At 42.5% G+C, this 23,255-nt stretch overlaps 1 protein-coding gene across 13 annotated transcripts in view; it reads left to right on the forward strand.

Moving 5' to 3' along the window:
* Positions 1-23,255, forward strand: part of KIAA0825 (KIAA0825 ortholog) — a 426,905-nt gene that overhangs the window by 282,876 nt on the left and 120,774 nt on the right. The window contains exons 20-21 of one of the 13 annotated variants that reach the window (XR_002089181.2): positions 2,597-2,708; positions 16,853-16,935. The exons of 11 other annotated variants lie outside the window; for them this stretch is intronic. Coding sequence is in view for 1 of the 2 variants with exons in the window: in XM_019483490.2 (XP_019339035.2) it covers positions 16,853-16,928 (76 nt within the window). In the remaining variant the exon portion in view is untranslated. Of the gene's footprint in view, positions 1-2,596; positions 2,709-16,852; positions 20,838-23,255 lie in introns of those variants that run through there. One more of the 13 variants, XM_019483490.2, reaches the window with a different exon arrangement.

Genomic DNA, 23,255 nt, shown 5'->3' on the forward strand with positions numbered 1-23,255 from the left:
AGAGGGGGGTGGAACACGGCCGAATGCAGGTGATGGATGGCAGTGGCAGCTGCTGCTATGTGCAAGCTCTCTCCCCCCGCAGTCCGACCAGCTGGGCAGCACCTGTGCGGCCTGCAGAGGGGCACTGCTGCCCTTGCTCCACACCAGCCCTGCTCCTGGGAGGTGGTGGCGTGGGGTGGTGGGTGGCAGCACTGTACCCCGCCCACCCGCGCGTGTCCCCTAGGGCCTTCCCGAGTACCCCTGCCATATGGTATCCAAAAGTCACTAAGATACATGTGAGTAGACATCTTCATCTGCATAGCTCTCTTTCTCGGTTGGGGTCCTCACCAGCCAATTTGAATCAACTAAGAAAAAAACATTTAACTTATTCTCCAGAAATAAACTTGGTCACAATCTATTCTATTTTATAGTATTTGACATAAGACACATTAGGGTAAACACATTTATATTAGAAAATGTTATTAGACCTTATCTTAAAATCTCCAGATCACTTCTTTCTTCACACAAAGTTCAGATGAAGAGTGCCTTAAAATTATATTTAACAGTAAAATGTCTTACCTTATTCTCATTTTTATTGTATAATATTGCATATTTACTCCAGACCTTTCCCTCCAATAAAGTTATGACCAAACAGCAATATTGGAAATCTGAAGATGTAGTAGAAATCCATCTCAGTCTGCAAGCATCCATTTCAGTCAGAGATACAAAAGGACCTTCCTTATGCAAGACCCACAAAAGATAATCCCTATAACTGCTAGTAAACCAGTAATACCAACACAATGTTCTAAAAAAAGGGAAAAAAATAAACCAGACAGAGAGACATTACCATAGGGTCTTCAGTAAGATAGAAACCTTTTCCAAAGGAAAAATTCATGTTCATTTATAGCAATATGCTGCTATAAAATACCCAAAGCATGTTTGTACCAAGAATATAAGCTTTGCATCTTGCACATACAACATATAGTAAGATAAGCCATAACCCTTATTAGAACCTCTGTGTTACCATGACAAAATTTATCATCAACAACATCTAAGCTCCTGGCATGTATGTATGTGTAAAGGGAACATGGCATTCTCTGAAAGCCCAAGCCATGCCTGTTTGCTCATGGAGATGAAAACTTTTGGGTACTCCTTCCCATCCATATGAGTAGGTGGTTGTGGTGGTGGTGATGGTGATGGTGGTTTTTGAGTAAAAGATAAGTTAGACAATAATCCTCAGTCACGTATCACAGCAAAAAGAAGGAAGGTGGAGACAGAGTTTGTCCCTAAGGCTAATTACAGAAAATCAAAAAACCCAAGGCTGGATCAATTCAATCTTTGCAGGTTAGTGCAAGCTGTGTAGATTGATGTGATAAACAAGTGAACAGACATTCACTTTTGATTCCAGAAATGTAGCGACATGCCTGCAGGCCAGAAGCTGGGGGAGGAGGGAAGGGGTGGAGAGGGGCGGAACTAGAACATGCATGCCTTCCTGCTTGGCTGGAGCAGACAGCTTGCGCCAAAGCTAGCCCACCCATCCTGCAGGGGGGAGAGGGGGCTTGCAGGGGATGTGCAAAGTATCCTGGGAAGCTGGGGAACTGTGAGTTAACCTGAATCTGCAGGGGATCTGGGACAGAAGTTCAATAAACCGATTTAACCTAAATCAGTTATGTCTGATATGACTTCCATCCAGGTTTATCTTAAACTGTTTCTGGCCATTTTGAAAGTGGTTTATGTGCACTGAACTTCTGTTGTGTTATAGATCTGAACCAGTTTCTGATCACTTATAACAGTTTACATGAAACTTCTGTCGCTAGCCCAACTAAGAGCATATGTCCCCCTCTCCCCACCACCAACCAAGGCAAAATTTTGATGCTCCTTAGGCAGGGAAAAGCAGGAGTTGCAATGATTTCACACCTGTCAGTCAATATTCAGATTCTCATGCAAGATCAATTAGTGGCCTAATGAAAATAGTTACATTTCAGTCTTTTTGTTTTAAAGGATTAGCAGAAAATATTCAGCCCATTGAGAATGCTTTGTTTTTCTTTTACTTTACTGAATGAAAGTGGAATAACCTATTTTGGAGGTAAAATCACATTTTGTTTGCAAAAAGGTATATGGGAAATTATAAATTTTGGGTAAACCTAAAATAGGTGTGTTTTTTTTAAAGGGCTAATATGTATACATTAAAATCATAAAGTTGTAAGAAAGAGCTTTTATTGCCCTCATTTGCTATACTAGCTAATTGTATTCAGATCACAAATTCAAGCTTTATCCCCCTCTCACAGGATAAAACAGATATGCACATTTAGTAAAAATAGCTGGTGAAAATACCTGGGTGTAATATATTTAATATCCCCTTAGGGCCCAAAGTCTCCCAATATTTTTAGCAGAATAAGAAATATATCTTTAACATTCAAAACCAATTTAACTGTGTAGTTTATTGAAAAGAGTAAGATGACATCATAAAAAGTCTCCGAATTCATACTTCTTACTATTATAATATTTAATTGCAAGAAAATTATTATGACTATTGTCCAGATATTTTAGTATTTGTAGTCTAATATTCTAATAAATGTATTTTTAAAGATAACTTTTCTTGTCTCTCTTTCCCTAGAACTACTCCGTGATAGCATCAGTGCATTTTTGTGCCTTGACAGCTTAACACTGAACTTCCTGAGTCTCTATTTTTGGGGGATCCCTGTAAAATTTCTTAATTTAAGTACCTGGTATGTACTCACAGCCTTATTTCCAATTTAACCTAAGTTTTTAAATAGAAAGCAATTTAAGGTCACAGGTGATCTGGTGTATGTAGGTTCCTATACATCACTCATCGCTATGGCATCTGAGTACCTTCCTGGATGCATTAAACAACATGACTTTCCCGGGGTAGAAGAATGTTCAGTGAAGGGTCCTGTCTTGCTGAATGTTCTGCTTTGTTTCCAAAAATGCCTATTTCTTGATATTAGCGTTAGAGAAGACAGTGAAGAAATTCACCTCACTCTTAGAACTAACAGTGACAAGGTTTGAGATGATCCTTAGTTTATTCCATGATCTTGGACTAGCCTCCAAGAAAATTCTGGCTTCTATACAAAACAAGCTGTATTCTTATATTTTATATAATTCCATTATGCTGGAGGAGCAAAGCTGTTGAGTAAAGTCCTTGTACAAGAGCATTAAGTAGATTTTTAAATATTCTAGCCCTAAGCCACAGAGTCATAGATTTCATAGACGCTAGGGCTAGAAGGGACCTCAGAAGATCATCGAGTCCAGCCCCCTGCCCCTGGGGCAGAAAGTCAGCAGGGATCATAGGATCCCAGTAAGATAAATGTCCAAATGTCTCTTGAAGGCCTTCAAGGTAGGCGCTTGAACCACCTCCGGCGGCAGTCTATTCCAAAACTTGGGGGCTTGGACAGTAAAGAAGTTCTTCCTTATGTCCAGCCTGAAATGGTCATGGAGGCGCTTGTGACTGTTTGACCTTGTCATCCCTTGGGGCGCTTTAGTGAACAGACGTTCTCCCAGATCCTGGTGAGCACTTCTGATAAACTTATAGGGGGCCACCAGATCACCCCTGAGCCTGTGCTTTTCCAGGCTGAAGAGTCCCATGGCTCTCAGCCTCTCATCATAAGGTCTGTATTCCTGACCTCTGATCATGCGCGTGCCTCTCCTCTGGACTCTCTCAAGCTTCTCCACATCCTTTTTGAATTGCGGAGCCCAAAACTGGATGCAGTACTCCAGCTGCGGCCTCACTAAGGCCGAGTACAATGGGAAAATGACATCCTGGGATTTGCTTGAGAAGCATCTATGGATTCAGGCCAGCATTTTGCTCCCTTTACTAGATGCAGCATCACATTGAAGGCTCACGTTCATCTTGTGGTCAGTCATGACCCCCAAGTCCCTTTCCTCTGTAGTGCTAACCAGTGTAGCACTGCCGAGCCTATAAGCATGCTGCAAATTTTTCCTCCCAAGGTGGAGAACCTTACATTTTTCAGTGTTAAACACCATCAGGTTCTCATCTGCCCAATTCCTGAGCCTGTCCTTTTAAGATGATTGAAATCTTAAACTTGTTTGAAATTCTCTGGGTGTGCTTGTTGTAGCTTGCGTGGCTGAGCAGTTACATTGCCGAGTTTTGTATTAGTCAAAGTCCATCCAAGAATTGACATAGGCAAGAATAATCAGGCCAGGTCATAGACCACCCAGATGGGATGGAGCATCCTAGCAACCAAAAATAGAAAGCATTTCTTCTGGATGATGCTTAGTACCAGCATTCCTAGTCTATGTATTGAATTGACTGGTTGTGGGTAGGGTACATGTTCTTTGAATCCAGCACTATAGCTGTAAATCTTCAAAATGCTTTCCTTTGCTGACCTACCTTACTTCTGTCATGTTCACATTGTTTTACCCTCTCTGAATTCATGTTGTTCAAGCACTGAGCAATCTTAGTGATAGAAGTGGATAGTGGATGGAAAAGCAAAGCTGAAGTGCCAAATATTATTGGTACTTCAGTTAATTTCATCCCACCAATTCACTTCAATATCTACAAATACTGTAACATGAATGGGTACTTGGGTTAGGATTTTTGGAAGTCACAGTAGAGGTTGATAGGAAGTTTTTCTTGCCCTGTAATACAACCTCAGCATGGGTTTTGAGGAACTTGTAGCATCCTGTCAATATTACCCTTTTTTCTGCTTTCAGTGCTCAAGTTTCTGCCCATTTTTCATCAGTGCAGCATGACCAAAAACCAAAAGCAAAGGCGGGGAAATGTTATTTGGGCACTGGTGAGTCAGTGATCAAGGCTAGGATACAGTAATAATTACTGACCAGTTATCTACCTTGACCTATCATCCTATGGATAGAGCTCTCTTGTCTGTTAGCAGGCTTTGGAATTTGTTGGATTTTGACTTCAGGGTAAATCAGAATCATTGACCTTTCTTGTTCCCTGTGAGCTGAAATATCCCTAACTGATATCTTAGTGAAAATGGCTAGGTTGAGATATTCTCATTCCAGCCAGCTTCTGGGCAAGAGATTTATGACACAGATACCTTGTTTGGCTGACCCAAACTCTCAGACCAACCATGATCTCTCCATTCGATAATAGGTTAATTTTATTGATACACAGTGATAGCAGATAAAAAGAATGCAAACAATTCTATATCTACCAGTCTCAGGGTTCACAGAGTCAAGGTACATCTGGTCAGTGTGCAAGCTTTACTCTGAGGTTCTCTCTTGAATGTCAGATGTCAGCAGCCTGGAGGTAGAAGGCCAAGGCCCACTGTCGCTCCCCACAGTGGGGTGGGTGAGATGGGCTGGTGGTGTGTACTTTGCGTATGGTGGCCTCAGGTTCCCCTCTCAGGGACCCTTTTCTGCTCTGAAATCCCTCCTTTTGTATTCTTTCTTTCCTCTGACTCTTCATCTCTGGGCATTGTTGATTGGTCTCCCTGTGGTCATCATACAGTCTACATTGTGTCCTGTCACCATATTTCTTTGATTCACAAACCCATCACATGCACACATCCTAATTTTACCAGTTTCTCCTAATTTGGTTTATCTACTAACACCAGAAATCCCAAGGGCATTGCAGCTGGTCACTGTGACCTGGCCAATGTAGCAGAGTCCCTTATCTCTCTTATGGAACAGTGTGGTACATGTCTTTAATTTCTCAGCCTGTGTGTCTGCTTGCTGCTTGCCTGTGTTAGACACAATGGACCTTGAAGCAACCTTTGTCACAAACAGGCTTTTAGAAATCAGTTAACCCTTGCTATTGCCCTGGAGCATTGTTCTAATACAGTATCTACTTTACCTACAAGCCAGTTCCCAAAAGCAAACCTCTAAATACCATTTTCTAGCCAGCAACTGTCTGCCTGGTTTGACCCAGAAATAGCCCTATAAAAAAATGACTGTTTGAACTTATACATCTGCAGCCCTGTCAATATATGCACTGACATTTCCCAGGATGACAAATCTAGAGATTCTCACCACCATCACCTTTGTGGTTGAAAATTTAGTGCCTTTGTTGATTAAGGAGTCTGTGCATTCTTCCCTTGCGTGTCCATTCAGCTTGTCTTGAAGAGTTATACCTTATAGAATTTAAATTAGGAAGATGCCCAAGTTTTAATATGCTCCTGCTTGTCTCAAAAGTAAACGTTAATTTTAAATGTCATTGTCCACATTCTCTGCTGGTGTATATTGGTGAAGTATATTGCTGACTTAAAACAGTATTACTTTTATCTATGATAAAGAAAAGATGGGTGTACCAACTCTGTGGCTGACACAGTCTGAATAATTTCTCTGTTGGCTAGCAGGAAGATAGCTTCCTTGCCTCTTGTTGGCTTAGATCAAGTAAATTGAAATTTTAAATGCAAAGGGCTATCGTATGTTAGGGAGCAGTTAGACTCAACACAACAGATTTGAGACACAGAGAGGCAAGTAGTATAGTCACTGTGTTATTCCATTATAGTTCAGGTTATTAATAGGAACTTCTATATTTACTCAAATTCAAGATGGTCCCCACCCCCCTCCATGTAATGTGGAAAGACAAAAACCCCATCATCTTAAATTTGAGTACTGGCATGGGGCAAGCCGCTGCTGTGGCTCTGGCTCAGGTTCTAGCTCTAGATCTAGCTCCAGCTCCAACCTGGGCCTGGGCCTGGAAGCAGGGCTGCCATCTGCCCCAGGCCACTGTTTGCAGAATTTCTAATGCCCTTTTAATACTCACATTTCTATTTTCTTTTAAAATTGTTGAAGTAATAAGTAGAATTTTTTAGATATAAAAACACTCCAGGGTTTGTCCTCTCCACAATTCTGCCCCTTCTTCCCCTGCGCACACAGCCCAGCTCCCACTTACCATACACACAGCTTGCCCTGCAGCATGGGCAGCTTTGCCCCACACCCCCTCACCCACGTGCACAGCACCCCCTCTCCTGGCCATGCACATTGTACAAGCTGCCCCACCACAGCACACAGCATGGGCACCCTGGCCCCCTCCTTTGCACGTGCAACCTAGCACCTTCCCCTGCCACATACAGATCAGGTATCCTGGCCCTCTCCTGATGATCTGCCCTGTCCCACCCCACCCCCAGGAGCAGGGACAGGAATCAGAAGCTGGAGGAGGGAGGGGGAGCCCAGAGACACCAGCCACTACCACTGCAAGAGCAATGGGCAGGGTAGTGGCTGGGTTTTACATGTTAACTCCTCACAGGCCACATGTGGCCCATGGACTGTCAGTTGAACTTCATGTCTTGCCCATCTGTTCTAAATCAACAACAGTACCAGTCATTCCTGTGGGTTTGCAAAAACTGTTGTCCATCTTGCTGTAGCAGCACTAGAGTGTTGTTGTAGCAGTGATAGGACAGGAAACAAGAGAAAAACAAGATTTTTTTGGTACTATCTTTCTTTGGAACAACAGTACAGTTCTCAGGTCAAAGTCACTGTGTGCCTGAAAGCTTGTCTAACATGTCTCCCAACTGTACAGTTGCTCCATAGGGCTGTTAATAGTGAATAAAGAAATTAAGTGTCTAGTTCTTCATGTAGTAAATCCCAGCTCCATAAATTGTTCTTCCATTTTTAAATAAGTCCTGAATCTACATCAAGCCAGTCAGATGTAAATTAAAAGCCACCCCACATAGTTTATTATTTTTTACCTGGCCACACAGTTTGAAGAAACAGTTCGAGATGAACTAGGCATCTTTTCAGGCATGAACAAATATTCAAACAGCCTCTATAGAAACCAGTAACTTTAAATAGCTGCAGTTTTGGCACAAGAGAGAAAGTTTGCAATGGAGCCAAATATTGTAAAAATATCCTGCATGTGTATTCTCCAAAATACTGTTGACATTTTGATAATAAATTATATGCTAAATGTAACACTACCATGGTCAAAAGCAGCAGTATATATGCAAATAATTTCTCTTTAGATCAGAAATTTAAATTTGCTAGGCTCTGTTTCTCCCTAAAACTGTCCTACTCAGATGTATTTTCATTGAGTTAAGATATGTATTTATACAGTTAAACTGTTGGCATGTAAGCAGCAATATCTTTTGGATCAAAGGAGAGCAAGGCAGCAAAAAAAGTTTAATTATGCTGTGGACCTTTCAACTCAACTCATCCTTAATAAAAGCATTGGCATATGGCCTATACTGCAGATGGAATAGTGGTGGCACATGTTCAGCTTTACTATATGTATCTGGCACACAGGTGTTTGATTTTATATTAACTAGACAGCTGGAGTAATTTTTTTTTTCTGTTGTGGGGAGGCACGAGGAGGAGTTGAGGGAAAAGGGACAGATAGGCCCAGATCAAAGCACAACCAGCTCAACACTCAACTAGAGCCACTACTATTACTTTGTCCTTCTGATCCAGATTATCTACCTTTTGCCATAATGTATAAGAAGTTGTCTTTCTTTTAATCCATTCATGTTTACATGCAAACAGACAGACTAAAACCATGGCAGTTGGATCCTTGATCTGGATTACTTATACCCCCAGGCTAGGGACAGATATTAAAAAAGTCAGAGCCTAAATTGATTCAACCTTTGCAGGCTAGTCTAACCTGCCTAGGCTGAACTGGTTTGTAACAGGACAAACCTGCTCTCTGGACTGAGGCAATGCAGGCACATGCCTGCAGTTGCTCAGGCCAGGTACTGGGCGGGGAGGGGGTGCTAAAGTGTGCCCTCAGCTGCAAGGAAGCTGTGGGGGGGCATGGCCAACCCCCACTGAACTGGCCAGGGAGGGATTTAATTCCTGCTTCCCTGTGCCACCAGCAGGGACCAGAGCCAGATCTGCCTGGTGCTCCCCTCTTGCTGCTGCAGCAGTGGGGTACCATGGTCTCTGAGGCAGAGTGGGGCAGGGCAGAGAATGTTTCTCCTGTTCTCCACTGGCTGCTGGGTCTGCCTGCTGTCACCACAGCACTCAGTCCCTGCCCAGAATAGGTCCTCAGCTGTCCCCTCACCAGAGGGAGGAGGAATAACTCCCATCCTTTCCCACCCCCCAGGGGCCCTGCCTGGCCCTGCATCCTCCCCACCCCTGCAGCAGAATGCAGCAGGACCCTTTTTGGGGGCAGCAGTCCCTGTCATAATGTGGCAGAGCGTGAGCCTCTTTCCGGCAAGAGGTTGTGCTGCAGGGCGGGCAGAGCTGCAGTGAGCTGTGTACAGCAGCGCTAGGTCCAGAGTGGGCCAGAGCCCTGCAAGCCCCCCACAGCACTGCCATGCTTCACAGCAGCCCTGCTGGCCCCACAGCATGGCCCCTGCCAGGAAGGGGCTCACATTTTGGGAAACTGTGACAGGCTGCTGCCCATCACGGTCACTCACTGCTCACCATTCCAGCTGCCGGGCCCAGCTCCCCACCATTGGTTCTGTGCTCGGGGCAAGCTACCTCCTGGTAAGAGGGGGCTTATTCAGCCATTTGGCCCCAAGCACTTGCAGTCCTGGAGGGGTTAATTTTCAACCCCTGGGTCTCCTAACTGGTGGATGCTCCCCCCATGATTCCCCCCTGAGTTTGACCTGTGGCTGGGCCAGGCAGATCCCTCTGCAGTGCCAGAGGCCTGCGACTGAATAAGCCCGTTTCTCCTGGGAGGGGTCTTGCCCCGAGCACAGAGAGACCGCTGGCACCGCAGTGGGGTCTACCTGGCGGTAGCACTTCATCACAGGGGCACAGAAGGGAATTGGTGAGTATTTATTCACCAAGGCGCCCCCGGGGGTTACAAGAAATAATGGCCACAAGCTAGCAGAGAGCAGATTTAGATTGGACATTAGGAAGAACTTCTTCACAGTTCGAGTGGCCAAAGTCTGGAACAGGCTCCCAAGGGAGGTGGTGCTCTCCCGTACCCTGGGGGTCTTCAAGAGGAGGTTAGATGAGCATCTAGCTTGGGTCATCTAGACCCAGCACTCTTTCCTGCTTATGCAGGGGGTCGGACTCGATGATCTATTGAGGTCCCTTCCGACCCTAACATCTATGAATCTATGAATCTATGGCCCGGCTGCAGCTGCTGCTTGGCCTGTGCTTGGGGCCAGTGGCTGAATAAACCCCTTCCTGCCAGGAGGGGGCTTCCCCCAAGTACAGAGAGGCAGCAGTGGCCAGGCCAGGTAGACCCTGCTGCAGTGCAAGCAGGGGTCTTTGTGCTTAGGGCAAGCCCCCTCCCAGCAGGAGGAGGCTTATTCAGCCACTGGCACTGCAACGTGGTCTGCCTGGCCCAGCCACTGCTGCTTTGTGGTCAGGCCATTGGCTAAATAAGCCCCTTCCTGCTGGGAGGGAGCTGGCCTCAAGCACAGAACAGCAGTGGCCGGGCTGGGCAGACCCCACTGTGGTGCAACCAGCCTCTCTGTGCTTGGGGCAAACTCCCTTGTGGCAGGAGGGGCTTATTCAGCCACTGGACTCTGTCGCTACAGTGGGGCATGACCGGCTTCAGCTGCTCCTTGACTTGTGCTCTGGGCCAGTGGCTGAATAAGGCCCCTCCTGCTGGGAGGGGGCTTGCCCTGAGCACAAAGATGCTGCTTGCACCACAGTGGGGTCTGCCCAACCGGGCCACCACCGCCTGTCTGTGCTCAGGCCCTGGTCCCACCTGGCAGCTGGAGTGGCAAGCGGTGAGTGACTGTGATGGGCAGCAACCCATCATGGCTTCCTGGAGCACGAGCCCCTTCGCAGTGGGAGCCACGCTGTGGGGCTGGCAGACCTGCTGTGGAGTGTGATGGTGCTACAGGGGCATGGCCAGGTAGGGCCCCTGAGGAAGGGTCAGGGACGGGGGTTATTCCTTTGGGTGAGGGGATAGCTGGGGGTCTATTCCGGGCAGGGAGCAAGTGTCGTGGCAAAGGCGGGCAGACCTGGCTGCCAGTGGGGTACAGGGGAAACTAATTCTGCTCCCTGCCCCACTCTGCCTCGTGGTGCCTGATACTGCAGGAGGAGCGGGGAGCAACCGGCAGATCCAACTTGGGTCCCTGCCGGTGGCACAGGGTGGGGGGAATTAAATCCGTCTCTGGCCAGACCCCTGGCCCTGCCTGTCTCTGCTCGGGCTGGGGAGCAGAGGGGTGGGGCCAGCCTGGCTGGGCTGGAGCAGGGAACCCCGCCCAGCCCAGAGAGCATGCTGGGAGTCTGGGGGCCTCTGGTCTCAAAGTTCAGGTATGTTTACATGCAAGTCATTCAGTTTCATCTCTTGAGTGAAAATAAGACTTTAGGATCTGATTTATTTTCTCTTATTGATCGTGCTTGCTAAATCTCATTGACTTTAATAGTATAAGGGTGATTGTATTTTCCTTTCACCTATACAATTTTGTGTAGTGCCGCTTTTCAATTCTTATTTTTGAAAAATATTTTTTGTCTTTTGTTTAGCCTCTTATATTCTGTTTTCAGCCATATTAAAATACATTTACAGGGAAATTTGTATTTTTGCCTGGCTTCTGATGGCTGCACAGAGGTAACCTCCATGAACATTTTTTTTGCATGTAAAATCCAATAACTCTGTTTGCAAGCTCATTTAAAAATTAGCCTCACTGTGGATGCATCATTATTCTTTATATTTCATACCATTTTGTATAATGTGCACCATATTTGTAATATTTCATAAGACTATGAAGTCTTTGGGACCATACCCTGATCCCTACCTCCACCTTTTGTCAAAAAGCCAAATACCCTGAGCTCTGTTTTTACAGATTCCTTATCTTTTCCTCCTCGTCTTGTCTCCAAAAGGTCCACAACCCCCATATCTACATCTGGTGCAGTGTTCCAGTTTCCCCTGACTCATGTCTCCCTCTTCTTAGAGGAAGATGTCACTACTAATTTAAAAACTGTCAAAATCTTGGGGTAAGGAGGAGGCTTCAAGTATTGGACGCTCATATTTATTTGTAATTTAATTAGATTTGCTACCAAACTCTCTTGAGCTCCTGTGGAAACACAATAGATCCTAGAAATTTCCCAAAAGTAATTCAAATATATGAAAATGCATGCATATAAACTAAAAGTTCAAACCATTTATGGTTCTTCAAGCCATGCAGTGCTCAGTGTCTTTGTTTTCAACACTTGTGGTTCATGTAACGTTCTGCCTGACTCTTGACCTTTTAACAGTTGTTCACTGAAACATGAAGGGCCATGTATAGTGAGCAAGTATTTACATAATCATGCCTTCAGGATGTAGTAACTGGATTAGGCCATACCCCCACAGGAAATCTCACCTGAGTGACCTAACCAATCATCTTTCTCAAAGATAGCTGTAAAAGGTTTGAGCAGGTCACTGGCAAGGATCTGCTTCTGGTTGATCCTTCTTCTGTATCCTGCCCTGGTTTCTACCCAGCTTTGTCTTCAGCTCGACCTGGATCTTTGGCTCTTGAACTTTAGGTTGCTTTTCAGAATGTGTTTCTGGCCTAGATACGTGTCATCAATCTTGCTCTAACCATTACTCTAGACTTCCTATGCCTCATTCATGAAACTGTTACTGTTGTATGGTAGAACTTGTGAAATAGCTGATTAGTATATTGTGACTTCAGTTCATTTTCTGTGTTGGAATTCTATTGGTTAAGAGGCTTTAAAAACAGTTTGGGCTTTTTCATGTGGTTTTTTTATGTTTCTAAAAATCCCATGTGTCATGTTTCTTGTGAATATAACCATGAAATGTCTCACTTTTCACTAGCTACTAGCAGTGAGCTTTTATTGTATCTACTGAAGATAAGTATACGCACAGTATTTTCAAGAAACAGAATGCTTTCAGTGTAAGTAGTTATGAGCTATAAGGTGATTCACATAGATCAGTAGTTTCTTGATTACATCACGGTAACTACAAGATCCAACCCAGATTGGTTTAATGTTGTCATTGAAACACTCAGCTATGCATATAGCTTTATTAACAGTGTTCCTGTTATTATATTTTAGAGAACAAACAGATCTGTTCAGATTTTTAACCAGAAAAATATTATCAAATGTGAAAAATAATGTTTTTAATGATATATTATAAGAAGTCTTCATATTTTTATAACATTTGATTCAGTTACAGATTTGGCATAATGGTGTTTTACATATTTTAGACTTTGTTTTCTCGACAAGCATCACAGTGCTGGAAGTGGGTGTGGTGACTCATCCATTCAGAACGCTGTTTGCTTTCATTCACTCTCACGCTGTAGCCTTACTGATGATACATAACCTGTGCAATATTCTATTGTCAATCAATTTGGTTTTATGTACAGTACATTTCTCCAGTCCTCTTCTGATTTGAATGAATGTTGTCATTCATTCAAATCACATTTGTCTGCAGATAGTATAAAGATGTGAAAATTGAACAGTTGGTTTTTAATGAGTAAAGGTTTTAGGAGTTATACGGCATTTTAATCGGAAGGATTTTGCCGTGCAGACAAATCAAGGAGTTTAAAGAGGAGGGGTAGGTTGATAACTGACTGATTCACCTCTGCTACTACAAGCCTGTCACCTGATAGCAATGATTTTTTTCAGAGAAGCAACAAAAGTGGAAAGGGGAGAGTTGCTAAGTCATTTTCATCTCCCATTTAAGTTGCATTCTACCTTTCACTAGTGACAGCCAATCCTGACTCTTGCTTCTTTTAAATAATCATTTGGTGGCTTCAAATACAAACTCATACTCTCTGAACTTTGTTGATTTTGCTTTCTCACTGAGAGTATTTGAAGAAGCTTAGTTTGAAGTTAAGTGCCTTTGGTTCCATTCAAAGTCTCTAATCATCTAGCCTCAGTCAGTGCCTCTTGTAACCAGTCTCATTTAGGAAGGAACTTGAGGTGGCACGGAGCAAAGAAACTCACAGCTGAGGAGGAGATGAAGCCAAGAGGATTATCTCCTGTCATTCTGTCACAAGGGATAGCAGGGAAGCAGGAAAAGCTTTTAAGACATCAGAGTGGGGAGGAGTCTACAATCTGGAACAGTCCCTGTGGTCTGGTGCCAAGGAATCAGAGGGAGGTTTTTGGAGGCACAGGAGAAACATGTTCTTAGGATGGTGTAGGAGTAGGTGAGAATGACTGCCACAGTCTGCACAAGGAAGGGTGCTAGCCTGCAAGTACCATTGGATAATCAAATACCAGGAGGAGCTTCTGTGAGATGGCAGGAAGCAAAGGAGTTGCCCAGATTTAAGGAAGATAAACCTGACTGCCATGGTTTATTTGAAGGGACATGATGACAGTGCACTTTCAAGACTGGGTGTGGGTGAGCAAGCAAATAAAGGAAGGACATTTTAGAAAGCTATAGTTAGAGCCTGAGTTTAAATCATGGGCCCAGCTTGCTAATATCATGGCACAGTCGTGGTGGGAGGTGCCATTTTCATGCCCAAATTGTAGCATTCCCTCTTCCCCCTAATTGACTGAGGGGGCAAGATTAGGGTCAGGATTAATTGCAGCAGCAGAGGCCTTGCTCCCAAAGCCTCTCATCATGCTGAAAAGCCCACAGCCACCCCCTTTCTCCCCCACCTCACTGGAAGAGGCAGGAATAGCAGTAGCAGCCACCTGCCCTATGTTGTTTCTGACAGGCAGGGAGGAAATTCCCATTTCAAAAACACTGCTTAGGTCTGCCAGGCTCCCAGCCAATCAGCAGTGAGTCTAACACTGAGCTCAGTATCAGCCAATCAGCAGTAATAATGATGAGCTCTGTGCTGAGGCATGGGGGTTGGGGACAGATGGCCCTGGCACCAGGCAGGGGAGGGGCTGTTTGCTCCTCCGTGCATGTGTTTTCTGGTTCCACCGACAACTGCCGGCACCCCAGTTTTCCTTTTTGGAGCAGCAAACAGCCCGTCCCCTACTCAGTGCAAAGGCTGTCTGCCAAGGCAGCCTCCAGGTACCCCCAAGACTCCGCACTCCAGTTTTCCCACCGAGAGGAGCATACAGCCCTTCCCCTATACATCCCCAAGCTCTCTCCTCCCCCTGTCCCTTTTGCAATCCCTTCCCCACTCCTTTGGGCTGCTAGGCTTTTGCTGATTTCCCAGCATGCTGCAGCCATCTGGTTGCAATGAACTCCCCAGCAAGTGGCCGAATCATGCCGATTCAATGCAAATCACATTTTTCATGAAAATCACTTAATGTTGTAACTGTCACAAAAAATGCATAATTGCAATTTAAACCAGGCCTTAGGTATAGTATGTATGCGTATAGGTGGTGATGTTTTTTGCAAGAAAATATAGTCTTACATTCCATTGATTAAAACACTTGTAGTTTCCACATCAGGGTATCAGAGTATAAACATGGTTGAATAAAGAAAATTATTATACACTGGGAAAAATTTGCTAAATAAAGAGATATGTAAGTGCTATGCAACTCAAACTACTGTCAAACTACAGGGCCAGGCTCTGCTGGTGCAGCCCAGGCAATACCGCTTGCAGGGGACAGGGATGGGGATGGGGTTGGGCTCAGTGCTTGGCTGGTGCAGCCCCATCCCTGTGAGCGTCGCTGCCTGGGCTGCTCTAACCAAGTGCTGAGCCTCGTGTCACTCAGAGGGGATGGGGCCATGCCCGCCAAGTGTGGCCCTGACTGCTGCGAGCAGCGCTGCTGAGCACCGAAGCCAGTCCCTTCCCCTGTGATCAGCACTGGGCTTGGCACTTGGCTGAAGCACCCCATCCCCTGTGAATAGCATTGCCTGTGCCACTCCAGCTGAGTGCCGAGCCCAGTGCCGCTCGCAAGATGGGGCTGGGTTTGGAGCTCAGCAGCACCACTTGCAGCAGACAGGGACAGGTTCAGTGCTCCGCTGGTGCAGCCCCATCCCCTGTGAACAGCACCAGGCTTAGCACTCAGCTGGTGTAGCGCAGGCAACACCACTCACAGGAAATGGGGCTGCGCCAGTTAAGCACCAAGCCTGGCCCCATCTGCTGCGGGCAGAGCTGCAGCATCCACTGCCCGGGTGCCCAGCCTGCAGCAAGGGCGTGCAGGGCCTGGTATAAGTCAACCCCATATTTCTGATCCAAACTATGACATTCTTAACTTTTTGGATTAGAAAAGTGGGGTTGATTTATACACTGCATCAATCTATGCACTGTGAAATATGATAAATACACTTTGAAGATTGAGGGTGACTTGAATATAATATTTTTGGCCAAGATTTTTGGACAGGGTGCCTGTAACATCAGTGAGAATTTGGGAACCTTCAATGACTCTTATAATCACTCAAATGATATTTAAAAATGATAAAAAGAATAGAGAAAATTCTCCTTTCCAAGAGTAAATGTATTTTTAGGCAGCTAGTGCATAACTTCATTAGTAAAGAAAATAATACCTCTAGAGTCATAATTTTGTGGGTAATAAGCACAATTGAAATATACAGTAGTTTTATATCATCACAGTTGTTCTTTTAAAAAAAAAGTTAAATAAATCACTAAAATTGTTCATTCTGAATTGAAATATACTTTTTCACTAATTAACAGCCAAATTGTTTTCCTTATCTTTTTTTAGATGTATTTAAGATTTTAATATTTTTCTTCTTTTTCATTTTTAAATACTTTTATTTGAAGGAGCATGTAGTCTAATTTGTTTTATATTGTGTGTTTTATCTGACTAAACTATTAACTTTGATACACTGTTAAACAGTAGACAACCCCTTTAATTTTCTTTGTTAAAAATACTCAGATTTGTTGTTGAGTGAGGCAATTTATTCAGACAGTCTTATAAATATCATATTTAATAAAGAACAATCCAAGACAAAGAGAAAAAATGTCTTTATCCATAAGCAACCAGATGAGAAATAGATTTTTATTCAGTCAAATCCTTTTAGTCAATGAAACAGCACTTTCATGCATACTGCACTCAAGTGATAATTAATATAGTCTAATTCAAGACATGATGCCTGAATTGATGTACTGTCATCAATACCCCATGTTAAAATCAAACCTTGACAGGGGTTTAACACCCTGGAACAGGTCATCATATGATAATACTCTTTTTTTTTTCCTTTCAGTATTTGTCTTCAACCAAGCAAAGTATTACAAGATGGGGTAAAAAAAAAAAAGGAAATAATTACAAATGAAGAGTGACGCGGGCTGTGAATAGAACATATGTTAGGCTAGGCAGAGGCATCAGTGAATTATATCATTTCATGATGAAGCGGCACTGGGGCTGAACGGACCTATTTTAAACCTTGATGTATTTTATCTCTACTGTATTTGGACTGTCATCTTTGGAGAAAGACTTTGTGTAATTGAGAGTCAACTCCAATCTGCATGACTCGAGCATGAAGTGTAGGCCAGATGAACAGTGTTATGGAAGAAAGGGAAGCATCTAATAAGGTATAAATGAGTAATAACCTTTTATACCTCAGACTTTCAAATGTGTTTTGTAAAATATGATTTTCAAAGTTATTAATTTCAAGGTGCTATTAATAATATGAAGTTTTTATACATTTTTAAATTAATTTTATTTTAATTTAAAAAATCTACAAACAGTTTTTACGCATCCTTGTTCATACCATAATGGACATCTAAAATTATTATATTGACAAAATGGATTTTTTTCTCTGCACTTAAAAAAAAAAAAAAAGGACCAAGTTGACTAGTCTTATGATCAGTGTTTTTTATATAAATTTTATTCACTGAATACTGGAATTAATCTTCATAGTTTGTAATAATAATAATTATATGGACATGTTTATTTGCCTTATTTTCATTGTTTGTAATTTAACTTCTTTAATTTGTTTTCAGGGTGTGTTACTGAAAGTTTTCTCTTTAGAAAACTTCATAGAGTTGAAACCATGTTTAGTTCTTTTTAAAAAATGGATCTGAAGATCCTATAAATGCTCTTGTGTGTAAGTGTTTGTGGGAAAACCATAATTTTGCATGTTTTAAGTTTGGTATAAATACATATTTCTAAGGAAGTTAAACTTCAGTCTTTCCATGTTGCATTTTATTGTTAGGGTAAAAAGCTTAGAACTTCAACAGTGTAACAGTGTAAGAAAAGTAAATGTCTTTTCTTAAATGTAATTACTTAAGCAGAGCTCCTGGTATTTGTAATAAGATTCCATAAAGTGCTATACTCAGTACAATAAAAATTGGGGGTGAACTGTGACATCCCCAAAGCAACTCGGCTTTGAATATTGTAGGCATTGTTTGGCTTGAGCTTAATCATTTACAAAGTTCTTGCCTGAGTTGGAAACCGCAGTGGAAAGGCACATTAATGGCACCATTCTGAAGCAAGTAATAAGGAAGTGCAAGAAAATTAAAGACGTTTGATTCAAGTACGTAGTCTTTAGGATGGAGGGGGTGTTTTTGTCTAGTAAATTGTGATCTAAAGAGATGTTGTAAAACTGTCTCTTGGATAAAGAGAATGTTTATGCTTTTTATAAGCTGCTTTTAGAGTTGCTTTTCATTTCCGTGTAAAGACAAAATGTTTCCTTTCCTTTCCTTTCCTTTTTGTTTTGTTTATACAGGAGGGTCAAGCCACTTTATAATCTTCCATGCTACTTATACATACCAGCCAATAGCTTTTTTTTGTTACATTTAAGAATAAACTTGATTAACATTTTCCCTCTTAATTTAAAGAAGTTTATTCAGTACAGAGGCAAGAAATTAAGTGTGACAGCCCAAAAAATACATTACTGTAACATAGTAGGCTCTGATCTTTCAATCAGATTTGTATGGAGAGTAATCTCTACTGATACTGATCCACACAGCAATCTAATAAGCTTTGTGTGGGCACAAGTGCATGCCTGGCTAGATCTCACTGAAGAATCAGGCCCACATAGAGATCAGCAAAGCAGCCCCTGACTCTTAGAACTGACACCAATAAAATGTATTTCCATGTTCTGTCTTTATGGAAAATGCCACATTTTTTTGTTTTAGTCTTAGAGCATGGGTCTGCAGATGCTAGCTGTGTGCCAGTAGCTGTTTTAAAATTGAAGTACATACTGTATCTATAATAAAAGAAATGGGATATATTTATTAAAAAGTGGAGCTTCATAAGGCACCATATTCTAGAGTGATCAAATATTATCCTGTTTTCATCTGTCTCTTTAATTTACATTGTTTTGTTGCTTTTTCCTTAACTTCCTCTTAGATGATGAACTTTGGAATTAATTGTAGCTTTTTGTTGGTGCTATGCACATCAATAGCACTACATTATAGTCTCTAAAAATAGTAATGTTTTGATAATTAGTTTAACATTTTTCTTCACAATAAAGCTATACAGTAAAAGAACACATTTCTAGCAATTTCAGAAACTAAATTTTCCTAATTATAAGGATTATTTGGATAGTGGTAGAATATATAGCAACAACCTGAACTAGAAATGATTCTGAGCTGTCCAGGGTTTAAAACCTCCACAAGATAGAAGATCCAGGCCTCACAGAGAAGCTTGTATTAGTAAGAACTAATTTTAAATCAGAACAAGGCAAACAAACAAAAACCTGTAAAAATGTAGCAAGGTGTCAAACTCCCTTGGGTGGCCAGGCTGGATCCAGACAGTGGGGGTTCCTGCAGGCCAGATCTGGACCCCTGCTCCGGAGGTGTGGTAAGCAGTGGCGGGGACAGCATGAGCAGCATCAGAGAGATGTGCCAGTTAACATAGCCTTTGCCCATCCCTATGCTGCCAACACACGCAATCAACAGGGCTCCTTGGCAGTTGACCCCATCTCTGCTGGCCCTGCTCGTGAAATCTCAGCTCCAAGAGTCCCAGACTGGAATTCTGACATCCTTGGTGTCGGAGAAAGGTGCACGTCTGACAGAAAGTTCATGTACCCCTGCAAAAGAATGTTTTGTCTCCTGTGTGCCACCAAAAATATGTTTATGCAGCATGAGGCACTACAATGCAGAGCTATAGTGAGCTACCTCTGCGCGTGCTCACTCTGGAACTGTAAACAATGCATCTGCTTTACAGCAGAGTGCCATATAGGCTTAAACTCTGCTTCTCAGCAGCAAGTAAAACCGACCAGCAAAACGGCACCAGCCAGCGTGTGGAAGTGAATGGAGGATCAGCAATTAAATAAAACTGTTATGGTTGTTGACAAATGAAAATAATATTTCTGCCTTTGAGTAGCAATTGGCTTTGGTGGCTGCAGGTCTGAGAAGTTTGCAGAGCTCCCATGTACCCAATAATCAAGCAAGATAAATACTCCCAGGCTGGCTAACCAGGTCCCAAGTACTTGGAATAGTAACAACCCCATGCCAGCATTTTTTAAAACAATCTCAGATTTTGGTTTGCTTCATAATGTAGTGTAAACAAATTTATGTTCAGATAGCATGGTATATATTTAATTGGCACTTATTTGGGAATAATTTGAATTATTCACTTGTGATTTTGCTGCTTCTGAGAAATGTGGCAGTTCCACACCTAGACTAATGAAACCTTTATACTTTGCCGTGTTATCACTAAGTATCTCATTACAACCACATATCTTTGCCAGAGTCTTCTCTTTTTAAATGGCTGTTCAATAGGGTTTATCTGAAGTGGCGTAAGATATGTTATGGCCACGTAGCTCTCTTCTCATCTGTAATAGGACATATTGTGTTGTCTGGTGAATTCTAGGGCTCTAAGATGAACAGACTCCTTTGTAGCCCAATGTATGTCCTAGGGTTCTTACTCCCACCTCCACAAAGGTTTGTTTTTTTAATCACATAATTCAAGTTCCCATTGACCCATTTTATTGTGAAAATTAGTTTATAGAACAAAGAATGTTCTTGGTGCATTTGATATACCATATGAAAATAAGACAGTAATAGCATCAGTGATCCACTAGATGGATAAAACCTCCAACTCTCTTCACAGATTTGTCAACTTGAAAATGAACCAGCAAGACTTAGGGGGCAGATTGTTTGAACCTGCTGCAATGGAAGTGGTTGTTTTCATGAAAGATGTTGCAGAATTTTAGAATCTTGATTTTTATAAAGTGATTTTATTCATGTTCAGTTACTGTGAACTTGAAGATAAAGGAAATTAAATATAGAAATAATATATGATTCTTTTCTTTCCTGTTTTCTTGGCCTTTCAATGATCTATTTGTTTGAGGCAAAGCAGTGGTGACTGATGCAGTCTGAATGATAAATACACATTTTTGATCTATTATGAGCATTATGAAGCAGTTCATATATGTATGTTAATGTAACCAATACCTTTTTGTTTGAAACAAAAATATTTAATATTAAAAGTTTGTTTGAAAAAGACAGGGAACTAGTGCAGAGAGAGTATGTAGTTTGAAGCTGAAAATAAGTTCTGTATTTGTCTGAACTTTGGTTTGTGATGCTCTCCATGAGTTTCACAGTGCAGTGGCACTTGTTTGACAGTTAATGGCAGACAGATCAGCAGCAGTGCCATAACTATCCAGGAGTATGTGCAATTCATTGATTTAGAACATCATGCAAAACATTTTTAAAAACCTAAAGCTCTTTTCCAAAAATTTGCCCAAAAATAAGAGAGAAAAGGAGATACTTTAATCAGACTACATTTCTTCTTAATTAGATTGTAATTTCTTTAAGGGTAAGACCATTTTTCTACAAGTTTTTATAGTGCCTAGAAGTAAATCTTTCTTTTAGGTCAGCGGGTTCCCAAACTGTGGGTTGCAACCCCAAATGGGGGCACAATATCAGCAGAGGGGTTGTGGCGATGTGGTGGGGGGGGGAGGGGACATGCGCCCCCATGAGATTTCTGCTCCCACACTGGGGTACGGGGTGGCAGTGGGGCCAGACTAGCTCTGGGTAGGAGCTACTTCCATAGCCCAGCGAGCGGGACCCAGCACGGGAGGGAACACTGTTGCCACCAGGGCTGCCAAGGTGAGTGTGGCAGTGGTGGCAGCACAGAGTTGTGCCTCCACTGTTGCTGGGTGGGCAGAGGGAGCCTCAGCTTAGTGGCATGGTGGTGTGGCACTCTCTCCTGCGCCAGGTCCTGCCTGCTGGGCTGCAGAGGGCCAGAGGAAAGGCAGCAGGGTGGGGAGCTCTGAGCCTGAAATGGATAGTCTACATCCTCTGCACGCCATGGGCTCTGCTCTGGACATGCTGGCCATGGGGGAAAGGATGGGGGAGGTGGGGCAGGGAGCTGGGTTCTGTATTCCAGCCTCAGCAGCTGTTGCCTCCTGCGGGATTAAATGTATAAGAAAATATTTTTTTGCAGTGAGGTTGCTGCTTACATGACTGCTTCAGACTGGCTCACATGTGAATTGAGAGATCTTTATGAAAGCTTTGCTTTAAATATGCATCTTACAATGTCGCAAAAATTGATAGCAAGGAAGTTGCAAATAAAATGTTTTGGATTTTTTGTTTTGTTTTAAAGCTTGAGTCGGTAACAGGTTGCTTAGTATGTATTACAGTTCTTAAGCAATTTTTTAAAGGCTGTAATATTTTTCAAATTATGGGAGAGTTCTAGTAGCTAGAAGAAAAGGTGTCCACCCCATAAATATAAACAATAAAATAATACAGGTATAAATATTGGCAAAGCCACACTTGTAAAGAAAATACTTTATTAGTAACTTCCATAATAAAAATATACTGCCTTTAAAATATCCTTAGACAAGTTAGTAAGCACCTAGAAGCTTAAATGTCCATCCTCCAGTACTCACATTAAACAAATGAGAAGGAAGATCCTGATTCAATTAGCATGTAAGCATGCACTTGTCAGTGGAGTTTAAGTCTGGGCTGAGGTGCTGTTCTATATAGTAGGAATGCTTTACAGAATCCAGGTAAGCTGTCACAGTCAAAGCACCTAGAACCTGACCCTCTATAATTTCATTATATATGTTGACATTTACAACCTGTATTGTAGATTGCTAATGGGAAATGTTTCACAGAATTTAAGAACATAAGAAGTGCCATATTGGGTCAGATCAGTGGTCCAAGTAGCCCAGTATCCTGGCTCCAACAGTGGTAGGAATGGATGCTTTAAAGGGAAAGCATTGAACCATGTATCTGTATCTATCCCCTGTTCATTACCCCGCCCATGGCATCCACCATCATTACTTTAGAGATGCCAGAGGATATAAAGTATACACTTCTGACTTGGAATATAATGGCCAAATTCCCACTGTGATTGATTGCACCTTGTGGATCTCAGTAAAACATGATTTGTATTTGGGCTAGGCTCCAAGCAGTATTCATGCTGAGATTAGGGTCCATCCATATTTTGCCATCCAAGAACCACAGTTTCTATGGTTTTTGTGACTGCGATAACCAATTCTACACATGGGATTTATTAAAATATATATATAGTTAATGGATTAAGTACATAAACTATAGGGAAAAGCTCAGGTGCTCCTGTTTACCAAGCACCAGTTCAAGAACAATTTACTGCAAATGGCAGCTGGACCAAGTCACTCTAGAAATCCACAAGAGTATCCAGTTAAGAATGCTACATGGCAGATGTCATAAAAGGTCCATACATATGCA

This window comes from Alligator mississippiensis, chromosome 3 (genome assembly GCF_030867095.1).
Source record: "Alligator mississippiensis isolate rAllMis1 chromosome 3, rAllMis1, whole genome shotgun sequence".
Lineage (NCBI taxonomy): Eukaryota > Metazoa > Chordata > Crocodylia > Alligatoridae > Alligator > Alligator mississippiensis.